The sequence below is a fragment of the Brassica rapa genome, chromosome A07 (assembly GCF_000309985.2).
Source record: "Brassica rapa cultivar Chiifu-401-42 chromosome A07, CAAS_Brap_v3.01, whole genome shotgun sequence".
Taxonomy (NCBI): Eukaryota; Viridiplantae; Streptophyta; class Magnoliopsida; order Brassicales; family Brassicaceae; genus Brassica; species Brassica rapa.
This window is the reverse complement of record NC_024801.2, coordinates 10,249,608-10,263,006: the sequence shown is the minus strand read 5'-3', so window position 1 is coordinate 10,263,006 and position 13,399 is coordinate 10,249,608. Positions and strand designations below refer to the sequence as shown.

The 13,399-nt window shown below is 37.1% G+C and overlaps 2 protein-coding genes across 2 annotated transcripts; both read right to left on the bottom strand.

The window, feature by feature from the left end:
* Positions 1 to 5,006: 5,006 nt before the first annotated feature.
* LOC103828901 (serine carboxypeptidase-like 15) lies at positions 5,007 to 6,878 on the bottom strand. The gene is made up of 11 exons (XM_033275955.1): positions 6,703 to 6,878; positions 6,640 to 6,658; positions 6,453 to 6,555; positions 6,334 to 6,371; positions 6,169 to 6,243; positions 5,965 to 6,051; positions 5,829 to 5,897; positions 5,670 to 5,738; positions 5,493 to 5,596; positions 5,182 to 5,227; positions 5,007 to 5,087 (listed from the first exon to the last, which is right to left on the bottom strand). The coding sequence occupies exons 1-11, from the start codon at positions 6,876 to 6,878 to the stop codon at positions 5,007 to 5,009; spliced, it is 867 nt and encodes a 288-aa protein (XP_033131846.1).
* An 805-nt stretch (positions 6,879 to 7,683) lies between these two features.
* Positions 7,684 to 10,195, bottom strand: LOC117126522 (epsin-1-like). Its single transcript, XM_033274824.1, is given in 2 exon segments — positions 7,684 to 8,332; positions 8,334 to 10,195. Coding segments are annotated over 2 exon segments (564 nt in total). The 5' UTR covers positions 8,478 to 10,195; the 3' UTR covers positions 7,684 to 7,912.
* Positions 10,196 to 13,399: the final 3,204 nt, after the last annotated feature.

Below are 13,399 nucleotides of genomic sequence, written 5' to 3'. Positions count from 1 at the left end.
ACACGACATAACATATCAAGTAATAGATCTCACAACTTGCAAACGGATATGGGATAAATTGGAAAAAATCAAGAAAACTATACCTCAATCAGAGGTTGTTCGGTTTGAAATATCTTAGAGTTGAGATATTGTTGCACATGTAAACTATTTTAATTAAATTATCAGGGATGGTGCATGTGGATATGAAGATTCAGGATGAAGATCAAGCCATGATTTTGATGTGTCATTTGCCTACTCAATATGCGACGTTGTTGAGGACTCTAACAATTGATAAAGTGACTACAAAGTTGGAGATAGTTACTGCAGTGTTGCTTTCTCACCATGAGAGACAACATAATATTGGGATGAAGGACAACTCTTAAGGTGACATATTATATGTCGGCCAAGATAGACAAAAGGCATATGGAAAAACTGTGGGATAGTTATAAAACGAAAGGATTAAAGTAAAAATCTGGGAAAAAATTTTTAGTCTGCTATAAATGTGGCAAAGTTGGCCACTATAGAAGAGATTTTCCGGAGAAAGAACATAATTTGAAAAAAGGTTTGAGTTTTGCGAACGTGGTTCTAAAGAATGGTGACTCAAAAGGATTAGCCGATTCGGACATGCTTGTTGTGACATCATGAGATCACATATATTCTTGGATAATGGATATCGGTGTCTTATTCCACATGACTCCTAACAAGTAGTGTTCTAAGATGTATAAGGCTGGACACACATATTCTTTTTGGTTAGCAGACATCAAAGTATGTAATATCGTGGACATTGGACAAGTCAGGTTTTATATGTATGACGACTCAATCAGGACACTGACTGATGTCAAACATATTCAAGTCACGAAGAAGAATCTAATATCGCTAAGAATCCTTCATGGAAACATCTTCAAATTTAGTTATGATGATTATGCTCTGATTAAAGGTATTCAATTTAGCTATATTGGTGATGAAAGACGTATGACTGCGGGAAACGTGTATCAGCTGATAGAGAACATGGTTGTAGGTGGAGCCGCAACTGCAGTTTCTGAGTCCGAGTGCACAACTCTATGGCATATGCGTATGGGCCATACTGGCGAAAAATGATTTAAAATAACTCCTAAGATGGGATCTTCTGGACAGGTTGAAGAGTTGCAAGATATATTTTTACAAATTATGTGTTATGGGAAAACTATTTGAAATATCTTTTAAGACGAGGCAACACATGACAAAATATCTCTTAAATTAAATCCATTATGATGTGTGCGAGCAAACTCCAGAACAATCATTGGGAGGATCAAGATACTTTGTTTTATTCATTGATGACTTCTCCAAAAAGGTTTGGGCATACTTCTTAAGGTAGAAATCTGAAGTATTCACAAACTTCAAGAAATGGAGAGAATGGTGACGTACTTGAGATTGGATAATGACATTGAGTATACTAATGGAGGGTTTCAGAAGTTTTGTGAGGAACATGGCATTTAGAGGCACTTCACAGTGTGTAAACACCTTATCAAAACAGTGTTGGTTAAAGGATGAACCGTTCGATTGCGGAGAAGGCAACATGTTTGAAATTGAATGCATGGTTACCTAAACATTTATGGTCAGAAGTGGTTAACATGACTGTCTACTTCATCAATAGATCGCGAAGGTGTTTCCTAAAAGAAAAATTCACAGAAAAGGTTTGGACTGAAATAGATATTTGATCTATCAAACTTTAGGATATTTGGATGTCCAAGTTACATGATGGTTTTAGGTGCAAAAGGTCAAATATGGATTTAAAATCCAAGAAGTGCATCTTTCTAGGTTTAGGGAAACGTGTAAAAGGTTATAAGTTGTGGGATCATGAGGTTGAAAAGGGGTTTTGGTCGAGGAAGGTCTTTGAGGGACAGTATAAGGTGCAACATGCAAGACAATACCAAGTGCATGTGATTACTGAGATTGACACGAATACTGAAATAACTTAGAAAGAGTCTGGTGGAGATATTTTAGATACAATTGGTAATGAGCATGCAGAACAAGGATATAAAGAGGAGCGTGGACAGAGGATAGTATGACTGCTAAAAAACCAAAATGTGCAATAAGGCTTCCTATTAGGTTCGGTTGTGAAGACATGGTCAATTATGCTCTGATGGCCAAGACGAGTGATTCTTCCATCTATCAGGAGGAGGAATTAATTGGTTTTATGACGTTAGAGTCAGTAAGTCCGAAAAAGAATCAGACGTGGGATCTTGGAATTACCGAATGGAAAGAGAGCAATATGTTGTAAGTGGGTTTTCAAGAAGAAAACAAGGATGTTTGAGAACGAATTAGTATATTTCAAGTCGAGAATGGTAGCAAAAAGGTACTCACAAAAAAGAGGTATAGACTATGACGAGATTATTTTGCATGTAGTAAGGCACATTCTCATACTAGTTGTACTAGGTTTGTTAACTAACTGGGATTTACACTTGGAGAAAAAGGATATAAACATATCTTTTTTCTTCAGGTAGACTTGGAGGAAGAAATATATGTGGAGAAACCTGAAAGTTATGTTAAGCTGGGAAAAAAAGCATTTTGTGTGTAAACTGAAAAAGTCACTCTACAATTTGAAGTAGGCTCCTAGGCAGTGGTACAAACATTTTTGAATTATATATTTTGAAGATTGGCTTTTAAAGGTGAGAGTATGATTGATGTGTATATGTAAAGTTCCTTGACAGCCATTCTCTCATATTCCTATTGTTATACGTTGATGATATGTCCATTGCTACAAAAAATATTGAAGATTATAATTGATTGAAAAGGTTATTTGGAGATGAATTTGAGATGAATTATTTTGGAGTTGCAAAGAATATTCTTGGAATGAAGATTCACATCGATATAAAATCTAAGAGATGATAACTTTTTCAAAGGTTTACACTGAAAAGGTCTTAGTACGTTTTGACATGGTAAAGACAAAACTGGTTTTCATGCCTTTGGTGAAACACTTCATACTTTCAGTAGAGCAGTGTCCTAAGTCTGTTGAAGAGATCAGAGATATAGCACAAGTTCCTTATGCTAGCACAGTTGGATGCTTGATGTACGCAACGGTGTGTACTAAATCAGATCTAGCACAAGTAGTTAGTCAAGTATGCAAGTTATATCAAATCCTGGTCAAAGTACTATCAAGTGGATTCTAAGATATCTACAAGGAATAAAAGACTATGGGCTTATGTTTGGAGGTCAAGAGTGTGGTTTAGTTGTGAGGTTCGTGGATTCAGATTATGGTTGGGAGATCTGATAACCAAAAGTCAACTACATGGTATGTCTTCACTCTTGCATGAGAACTTATATGCTGCAAATCGGTGAAACAATCTATTGTAGCCCATGTCAACCACATAAGTTGAGTATATGGCCCTCGGAGAAGCATCTAAGGAAACGGTTTGGGTACAAGGATTTGTATCTGAGTTGGGAGTTGATCAAGGAAGTGTTCCGCTACACTATAATCGCCAAAGTGTGTTGTGCTTGGCTAGAATCAAGTTTATCACATAAAGATAAAGAACATAGCTATAAAGTTTCACAAAATAAAGGAGTTAAAATATTTTTGAGAAGTCTTATGGGAGAAAGGGTTTACGTCAAAAAATGTAGCTGGCATTTTGTCTAAGCCCATTACAATGGAGAAATTCAAGCACTATTTGGACTTTCTCCATGTTGACTGATTCTAGGAGCAGATGAGGTTCTCCGAGAAGATAAATGGCATAAAGAGCCCGTAGGGAGATTTTTCATCAAGGTTGAGTTTGTTGATTCTAAAATTGACTTAATCTTTGTGCAATGAAAAATACTTGTGATCAAGATCGATGCCTCGGTAGTGTTAGGGTCAAATAGGCATGCGGTACAACATATCTTTTAGGATTAGAAAAATTATATTTTAATAATATAATGATTTTTTCATAAAGAGAAAAGTAATATGAAATTTTCAGACTAGTATATATATATAGGTATAAATAATTGTGAATGAGTATTCAGATAATCAATATCCAAATCCTAAAGGATGTGTTATTTAATCAATTATTAAAATCAGTTATCATTCTTTTGCAATCTATCAAATTTTATTTCAAGATATTGTAAGTTGATGAATTTTAAAATCTATGTAGCATGCCTTGAATTTTGATTTCAAATATTCATGAGATTCCAAAACAGATGATTTGAAATTAATTTAAAATACAAAAAAAAATTCTTTTCAAGTTGAATAAAAATAGATTAAAAAACTAAATTTAAATCATTTATTGAATGACACCATATTTTAAATAAGTTTATAAATATTATATCCAATAATAATAGATTTTAAAACATAATTTAGAATCATCATTAAAATAATAGCTGATCGTGTTTAGATTTAAATGCATGATTGAATGACACTCACTAAACGAATATTTGCCTCAATTGTGTTTTGCAGTCTTAAGTTTCTTTTTTTTTTCTAATTATTTATAGTATATGTGAAAGACTTAAGAAAAGTGATTTTGCTACATGTGTCACCAAAGTGCACTTACTTTTTTGGTCACACATTCGTTTGGAAATCCAGAGTTAAACTTGCTTGAGTTGGAGTAGTAGAAAGATGAGTGACCTATTGGGAAGTGGAAAACGATATTTGTGCGAATGAAGCCAAAACATGAAAAATGTCAAGTGGTGATTGCAGGAAAACTAAAGATGACTAGTGAGCCTCCGAAAAATTAATGCACCGCCCACCCCATAGAATTGGACCCACGGATCGAGAGAATGGGCGTGGGAGGTCCATTAGCCGTGGGCGGTCCGGGCGTTACAGAAACCATATTATACAGATGTATACGTTTGATTCAGTTCTTGTTTGTACCCTGCAAACCTAGGAGAAAAGCGAAGCAGATAAAGGCGATATTTGTAACTGAGACTTCCAGATTCGAATTTCCGTTAAGAATTTCACAATAAGTAAAAAAAACATTAGTCTAACACACAATAATAACAAAATATGTCTATGAATCAAGATACCAAACACTTTCGGCTTCAACGTTAATCAGATAACTCCAAAATTAAGGTTTCTGTGTTTAAAGAGGTTGGCCACTTATCCACCTCTCGAACAAGATTGAACTCTCCACTGGTTTGTACTCAAGTGTGTGCCCACCTCCCTATATCAACCAAACACAAATTAACCTATTATGAAATCTGATGTAGAAAACCTTTGCATTACGTTAATGAAAAACTTGGGGATCAAATAATTACTTTCATAGTGGCAAATGTCATCTTATTAGCATAAGTTTTGGTGTATCTGCATATAAAAAGGTTGATCAGGTTAATACAAACTGATTTAAAAGTAACCATCAAAACAGTAAACGGTATAATCTACCCAGCGACTTTATCATGTACCATCCATGGCCTCCATTTTTCAGTAATGGAAAAGTTTAGTGACCTTATCTAGTCTCGAGTTCCAACGAAAGGGTTTGTCATATCATGATCACCACTGTCCAGAAAAAAATATCAAACAATTAATTAATGAAGAAAGTTGTGAAGAAGCTGTAAAATATTTTGTGTACCCGAAGATGAGAGATCGATAGCCTTCAATGTGTGGTATGCTGCTTTTAATGTTTTTATTACACTGGACATTATAGTTACATCGCTCCCATCTCGCTGTAGTCCCCTGCAATCATGGATTTTGATTATCAGATTTAACCAATGAATATGATACCAAACAAGTTGTCATATTATATTACCTTCACACGAAGTGCTCTACTTACGCTCTCCTTATTAGCACAGTATTCGGATAGCGTATACCTATACGTCTGACCAAAGAAAACAGCCTTGCTCAATACTCTTCAATAGTAGGTTCTTAAGTGGCTACCCACTGGATCAAAAGATAACAAGAAGCTTACATAGCAGTCAGGAGACGTTGCGTCACAATTTGATTCTAGGATGAGTTCTTCATATATTTTAGAAACAGACTGTAAATAAACCACACAATTATAAGTTGGTGATTTATCAGTGAAGCCTACTTTGTGGTGTGTTTACCCTGTTGAAGTCTTCAACGAGTTTCAAACATTCTGTGTTTTGAGGATCTGTGTTAAAATAATTTCCTCTACAGCTTTTCTTCATTGACTACAACAAAGGAGTTCTGAAATTTTCATTAAAACAACTTCATTGTGGTGACAAGAGACAAAAGGGTTCCTAGGTTTTGTAATTGGTACCTCATAGAGTTCAATTAGAGATGAGTGCCATTCCATGAGCAAGTGGAATGCGACTATTACGATCATGATCAACATTTGTTGTCGGGTTTCCGAGCAGATAACCCTGTTGTTGGAAAACGTAGAGAGAGAAATCAACTCTTTAAAATTCTTAATTCTTGAAATAACGTAAAGAGCAAGCAAATACTGATGAAACCTGGAGATATATTTGAGGTTTGCAACATATACCATTTCCTGTGATAAATTGGTTAAATAACTGAATCAAGAAAGGGTAGTCAAAGAAAAGGGATTGAGATGGGAATTAAAAAAACTTACCATTTGAGATTTCTTGAACAATGGCTGGAATCACCTTACCGGAATAAGAGTTTCCGGCAACATAGAACGGATTGGAGAAATACTCAGGATGCTTGTCTAGCCACTGCACAAATACTCAGCAACAATAATATCAAAATTTTAGATGGTTATCCAAACTAAAATTTTAGAACATTTGATCTTTCTCTGCCTCACCAACACCTATGTACCTGAAACGATTTAACTCCAAAACTCAGAACACAGATTCATTTACAATGGAACTGATATGGAGAACAAGATGAATGACATAGAAGAGCACCCAGTTTCGAGCTCAAAAGGAAGAGGGCCTTCAAAGCCTGGAAGATATTTGATGATAGAGTATGCATCAGCATGTTTAATCAACACAAGCAGAATTATTGGCAGCAGCAACTTTAGTATCCAAGAACCCATTTTGTTTTGAGTTTTTGAGGTTTTGAGTGTTATGAGCCTGATGACAAAACATATTTACACTAAAAAACAGATGAGTTGAACCGAACAAAAAAGAGATGGAAGCTTTTCGGTTGAACCGGTCGCTGCCATATCTAAGCCAGGTAATTTCCGGTTAGTCTCTAACCGAATATGAAATCGGGGGCACGTGAGAATGCACTTGGAAGGTATAGTCGCATGTAAAGTGCGTGTGCAGCCGGTCTAAAATAACATTAAATTTTCAACTATTTGGCATTGTCTAAGAAGTAAGAACCCGACCAACCTTTCAAACCGGTTCAGCATTCTCAATCAAGAAAAGTTGGAAAACAGCAACTTGAGTAACATTGACTTTGTTGATCAAGAAAGTAAAAAGAGTAACATTGACTTTGTCAGTTATTGATGCTCCGTTACGTTAGTATACTAAAAACTCGAATAGTTGACCATTTTACTAGTTTTATTTAAAATCTTATCATGTACTCGAAGCGAAAACTTCGGACGAAAACATTATTTACCAAAAATTCGAAGCGTTGACCAGTTAATCTGTCTCTAAACATATCAAAATTATGTCTCATGTTAAGTCTTCTCCTTCTCTCCAGATAAAATAAATATTATTGGGAAGGTTAAGCATCTCTGATGAGTTTTAAATGAGCATATTTTCTTATACAACTTGAGAAGACCCACTAAGTAGGTCTTAATTTAAAGTTTTAAAACTACACAAGGTGGTCATATTTTAATCCGAGTTGGAATCATGAGTTGGTTTCAATTTCTTCCTCTACCCATAAATACCATATACAGGAAATTAAAGTTGAACATATCAAACTTAACAACACCTGAGACACAAAATCGAATACTAATCCAATAACAAGAAAAAGAAAATGTAAATACACTCCCGTAATGTACATGTAACAAGTTACACACTCTTCAACTAGAATCCAAGACGGAAAAAGACAAGTTGTAGAACAAATATAATAGTGAAAAACCAACGTATACAGAAGCGCCATATGATGTATACGTTCAGTTCAGTTTATGCCTGTACCGTGTAAAGCTACGAGAAAAGCAATGCAGATAAAGACAATCTTTGTAGTGGAGACTTCCAGCTTCGAGTTTCCATTAATAAATGGAACATTGTTTCCAGAGAGACTGTTTTGGTTTGTTCGACTAGCAAATGGCTGACTGAGAGCAGAATTAGAGGATGGTTGGTTGAATCCAGTTGATGATGGTTGATTAAACCCGGTTAAAGGTTGGTTTACAGAAGAAGAAGATGGCTGACCAAGAATCGGTTGGTTGAGTTCAGTTGATGATGGCTGATTAAATCCGGTTGATGGTTGATTTGATCCGGTTAAAGGCTGGTTTACAGAAGATGTAGAAGATGGTTGACCAAGAATTGGCTGGTTCTGGTTCTCAACAGGAAGACCTAGTGGTTTTTTTTGGCGAACTGATGACTTCTCCTGTTGGTTCTAATGGTATGGCTAGTTGGGTTTGTGGAGCAGCCTCTGAAGATGATGAAACAAGAAGGCATAGAAGAATGATAGTGATCATCCTATTTTGGATTTTGGTGAATGTCATGTTTATTTTTGTGTCCATTTTCCGGTTTACTATGCATCCAATCTTATAGACAAGCCAACATGGAGTTGTTAGCTACTTTAAGGTTGTCTGAGGAGTTGATGGAAACAAAAGAAAACAGTTGACCTGAAACATAAATCCAACTAAACCAACCATAATGTGTTTCTTTGTTTTGTTTCAACGAATACATTAGTGTTATATTATATCCTTATGTTGTGTTACATACAACAATGAAAGAATGTGTAAATACAGAAGATTTGTATCATCACTTGAAGAATTCTCACCTTAAAGATCAACCTTTGGAGAGTTTCCTGTACTTCTGCTCAGTGCTCAGATCTTGATTCCTTTCTTGTTCTTCTTCAAGCCGATGAACTCTTGGCTCTTGCTTAGATTAGGACCAAACCTTATGCTTTGGAGAGTTTGTTTTTATAGGTGAAGTCGGGGGAGAGAGCTAGGTGCGACTTCAAAGATCAGTTTCAACCAGAGCATATAAATCCCATCTTAATATCAAAACAAGAGTGGAAGAGAAGCTTTACAAGTGACACACTATCAATCTTAATGAAAGACCAGCTTCACCTAATCGTTCTCTTCCCTGCCTCCGTTCACTGTCTTTGAGACCTATTGTTTGTTTAGACTCTTTAGTCCATATGATAGTTGAGTTTTGATTTTCCAGAAGTAGAAGGCCAAAAGTACAAATAATCATATTACGATTGTTGCCAAAAACTTCTACAATTTGACGTATATAGCAAACCACATCTACAAGCTTCTCAATTATCTGCAACATAAAGAAAATATTATAAAAGCTGGAATGTATATAATAACTGTCAACATACGAAAATGTTATCATAGCTTGCATGGCATGCATATACCACACACTAAGGCGACTTATTCTGTAAGTTCCTCACGAATTTCCTCTGTTGTTTTAGTTCACTTTGTAAGATGATGATACTCTCTCTCTCTCTCTCTCTCTCTCTCTCTCTCTCTCTCTCTCTCTCTCTCTCTCTCTCTCTCTACATGCTCTGCTCCCAGTCCCAGCGCGTGTCTAGAACATCAACCGCCTTCTCTAGCCCCATAACCCCCAGCTCTTTCTTAAAACGAGTTCCTCTGCATAAACTGTGGATCAGAAACATTACTCAGCCATGATTCATACTTGTGTCTGGAGATATTTTCACAAACACATGGAAACATGAAAACCTTTGTAGAGTCAGTTCTCAAAGGAGGCACTGCCCGAGTTCACCGGAAGGAATTGAATAGATTCTCATTAGGGGTTGAACTTTTCCTCCTCGAGCTTCCGTAATATAAGGGATATTACGAATCAGAGAGTTTTATCCTTCTCATGGAGTCGAACTTCCCAGAGAAACCTCTTGACTTATTATAATCATCATTGGTGGATGTCAACTTTTTTCGTTTATTGTTTGCTTGAAGAAGAAGAAGGGTGAAAGACTGTGTGAGAGGTAAAGTGATGAGGCCCAAAGTTTTAAATATTGAGTCGTTTGAAGTCACGAGCCCAAGTTATTAAAGTAACCAATATCCCTTATATATTAACTGAGAATCATTATAATATTTGTGATCCATGATTTAAAATTTTTGTTATATGATAAAATACAAATGATTACACAATCATATAAGTAGAAAGTCTAATTTAATAAGTATTAAGATTAAAAGATATACCATTTTAAATTAAACTATTACCATATAAAAATACATAAAATATTTTAGTTTAGAAATATACTTTGAACAATTTTTTTGATTAAAGCTTCGAGAAAATATTAAAAAAATTATTTTTTAAAAAATTAAAAATTATTAAAACTATTAATGCCACAATGAAATTTTTTTTATCTGTAATTCAAAATTTTTGCTATAAAAGATAAAAATGATCAAAAAACATATAAGTGAAAAACATTTTTTAATTTTTTTGATAAAGGATTTTCATTAATTTAAAATAAGAGGTTACATGGAAGTAACATCATCTATTACAGATAAGAGAAGAAACAGAGTTGGGCAAATGGACTTTCAGGGAGGATGCCAAATCTGCAACAAGAGAGAGCCTAAGGCAGATCCAAGAGAGCACATGGCATAGCATTTATCAATGACAATTCTCAGGGAATTCCTGGCCACAACATCAGGAGAATGAGTAAGACCAGTGTGGAAGCGAGTATTTCTCTCAAACCAAATACCGTAAATGGCTGCTTGCCAGCCTTGTAGCAAAGCGACGCGCACATATCTGTCACTATGAGCAGTGGGCAGCCATGTCAAGGTGGCATTCCAGCTGTAAGGAGCAGTATGGAGATTGAGTCTACGAGTGATTAGGAGCCAAACTACAACTGAGTAGGCACAGTCAAAAAATAGATGATCCCGCGATTCTAATCCCGACCCACAGAGGAGACATGTAGTGAGGTTATCCGGGTTCCAACTTTGCAAGCGGTCTAGCGTCGGGTTACGATTTAGGACAAATAACCAGGCAGTGGTAGCATGCCTTGGTATAGCTGCTTTATGCCAAACCAGTGTAGACCATGATACGAGAGGCTTATGGGGCCTGATCACGTTCCATACCGACTTGGACACGAAAGCCTTCTGCAATCTTCCATTGACATACCAATGAGGTACGTCAGAAGCATCATTTAGAGCCAAGGTAGATACAAAGGCTAGAAGCTGTAGCTGTTTATCAGATCTTGCTGATGTAAGAGACCAGCCAGCACCGTTACGAACATCTGCCACAGTAGCGAACAAGGGAACACCAAGACGTGAAGGTCCATCATGGCCGAAGAAGGTATAAAGCATACCAAATGGCGTCCAAGGGTCCCACCAGAAGAATGTTGAGTCGCCATTCCCCACATGAATTTTCAGAAAGTGAAGTGCTTTACTTCTTAGTTTCAGTAGCCTACGGAACATCCAAGAATAACCGTAGTTCTTTTCATTCAATGACCAGAATGGTGCATGAGACAAATATTTTGATCTCATCCATGCAACCCATATCGATCCAGCCCTGAAGAAGAGCATCCATATAAGTTTTAAAGCACAAGCATCACTCCACACTTCCAAATTTCTAATTCCCAGGCCCCCTTCAGATTTTGGGACAGAGACATCATACCATGCCACCTTCGCACCCGTAGGAACTCCTATTTTCCCATGCCAGAGGAAAGAGCTACAGAGAGAGTTTATCGCTTTGATGACCTTCTTTGGCAAGAGAAAGGCACTTGTCCAATAATGAATGATACCTGAGATGACTGAGGTAAGCATAGTGAGCCGACCTGCCAAGGAAAGAGCCCTAGTAGTCCAAGCATTCATCTTCTTTTTAATTTGCAGCAGTAATGGATCACAGTCACCAAAAGATAGCTTCTTAGAGCACAAAGGAACACCCAGATAACGGACAGGTAACTGTGATCTAGATAATCCAAAACGCGAGGACATTCGCTGCACTATATCATCCTGTATACCTGAGCAGAACATGGTGGTCTTAGATATGTTCACTGCCAGCCCAGACATTCTTTCGAAATCCGAGAGAATCCTCAAGACTCCCTCCAGAGAAGCCTCCGTCCCGTCAATAAATATCAGTAAATCATCAGCGAAGCAAAGATGAGTTAACTGTTGTTGCTCACATCCAGGATGAAGCCCAAAGATACCGTCCATGGACGTTTTATTTAGGATTAGAGACAGAATATTCATCATCATGACGAATAAAATTGGAGATAGAGGGTCGCCTTGCCTTAGCCCGGTTTTGCCTTTAAAGTAGCCAGAAGTGACACCATTGATACTTAGCGAAAAGGACGGAGAGCATATACAAGCCCTAATCCAGTGGATAAGCTGAGACGGAATATTGTAAGCCTGCAGAGTACTCAACACGAAGTCCCATCTCACTGAATCAAACGCTTTTGCAATATCTACTTTCAGCGTAATTTTTGGAGTAGCAGACGCTAGATGATAACCCTGTAAAACTTCTGAGGCTAGAAGAATATTCTCTAATATCAGTCTATCCTTGACAAAAGCAGTCTGATTTGGGGAGACAAGGGAGGGCAGAACCAGCTTCAAACGATTGGACAACAGCTTTGAAATCAGCTTGTATTGTGTGTTGAGGCAAGCAATCGGCCTGAACTCTTGAATAGTATTAGCGCCTGGTCTTTTAGGTAAAAGGATCAGGGAGGTAGAGTTCAAGGAAGTTGGCATGAAAGCTGATTCAAAAAACTGAAGGGTAGAGGCGATGAATTCGCCACCAAGAATTGTCCAAGCAGCTATGAAAAATTCAGAAGGAAACCCATCAGGACCAGGAGTCCTATTTTTTTTCATCTTAAGAAGACAACTTAGGATCATGTCACCAGTAAATGGCATAACTAGAGACACTCCATCTTCAACATTACATTTCTGGACCACAAGCTCATCAAGGAAATCCGGAAGATCAGGACAGAAACACCCTTTCACAGTACAAAGAATCCCTTCAAAGTACTCAAGAGCAAGTTCATGAACCTCTTGTAGAGAAGTAGTATAGTTTCCATCTGGTTTGAGTAATTGCTTCACCGCATTAATGGCGTTACGCAAAGTCATAACCTGATGATAGAACGGAGTATTAGAGTCACCTTCCCCTAACCACTTAATCCTTGAGCGCTGACGAAAGAAACTTTCTTCTGCTGCCCTCAATAAATTACAAATATCAGTAGCCCTTCTCTCCCTTGCAAGATTATCTTCCGATGGATCATTTAGAGCAAGCAGTTGTTCTGAATGTAGAACATCCACAGCCACTCTAGCTCGTTTTTCGATGTCACTGTAGTTGGCCTTTAAAAGCGCCTTCATAGGTCTCTTAAGAGATTTAAACTTGAAACAAAAATCCCTTAGAGTAGTGGCCGGATTACCCGATAACAGCCAAGCTTCCTGGACAGTCTGCACAAAGTATTGGTTCTTGGTGAGAAGATTATAGAACCTGAAAGGCCGCGTACCAAACCTAGTAGGAT

Coding starts and splice junctions, on each gene's coding strand:
- LOC103828901 (XM_033275955.1), bottom strand. CDS start 6,878: ATGGGTTCTTGGATACTAAAGTTGCTGCTGCCAATAATTCTGCTTGTG. Junction 6,244..6,333: donor AACCTCAAATATATCTCCAG/GTTTCATCAGTA, acceptor TTCCAACAACAG/GGTTATCTGCTCGGAAACCC. Junction 5,898..5,964: donor TCGTTGAAGACTTCAACAGG/GTAAACACACCA, acceptor GTTTATTTACAG/TCTGTTTCTAAAATATATGA.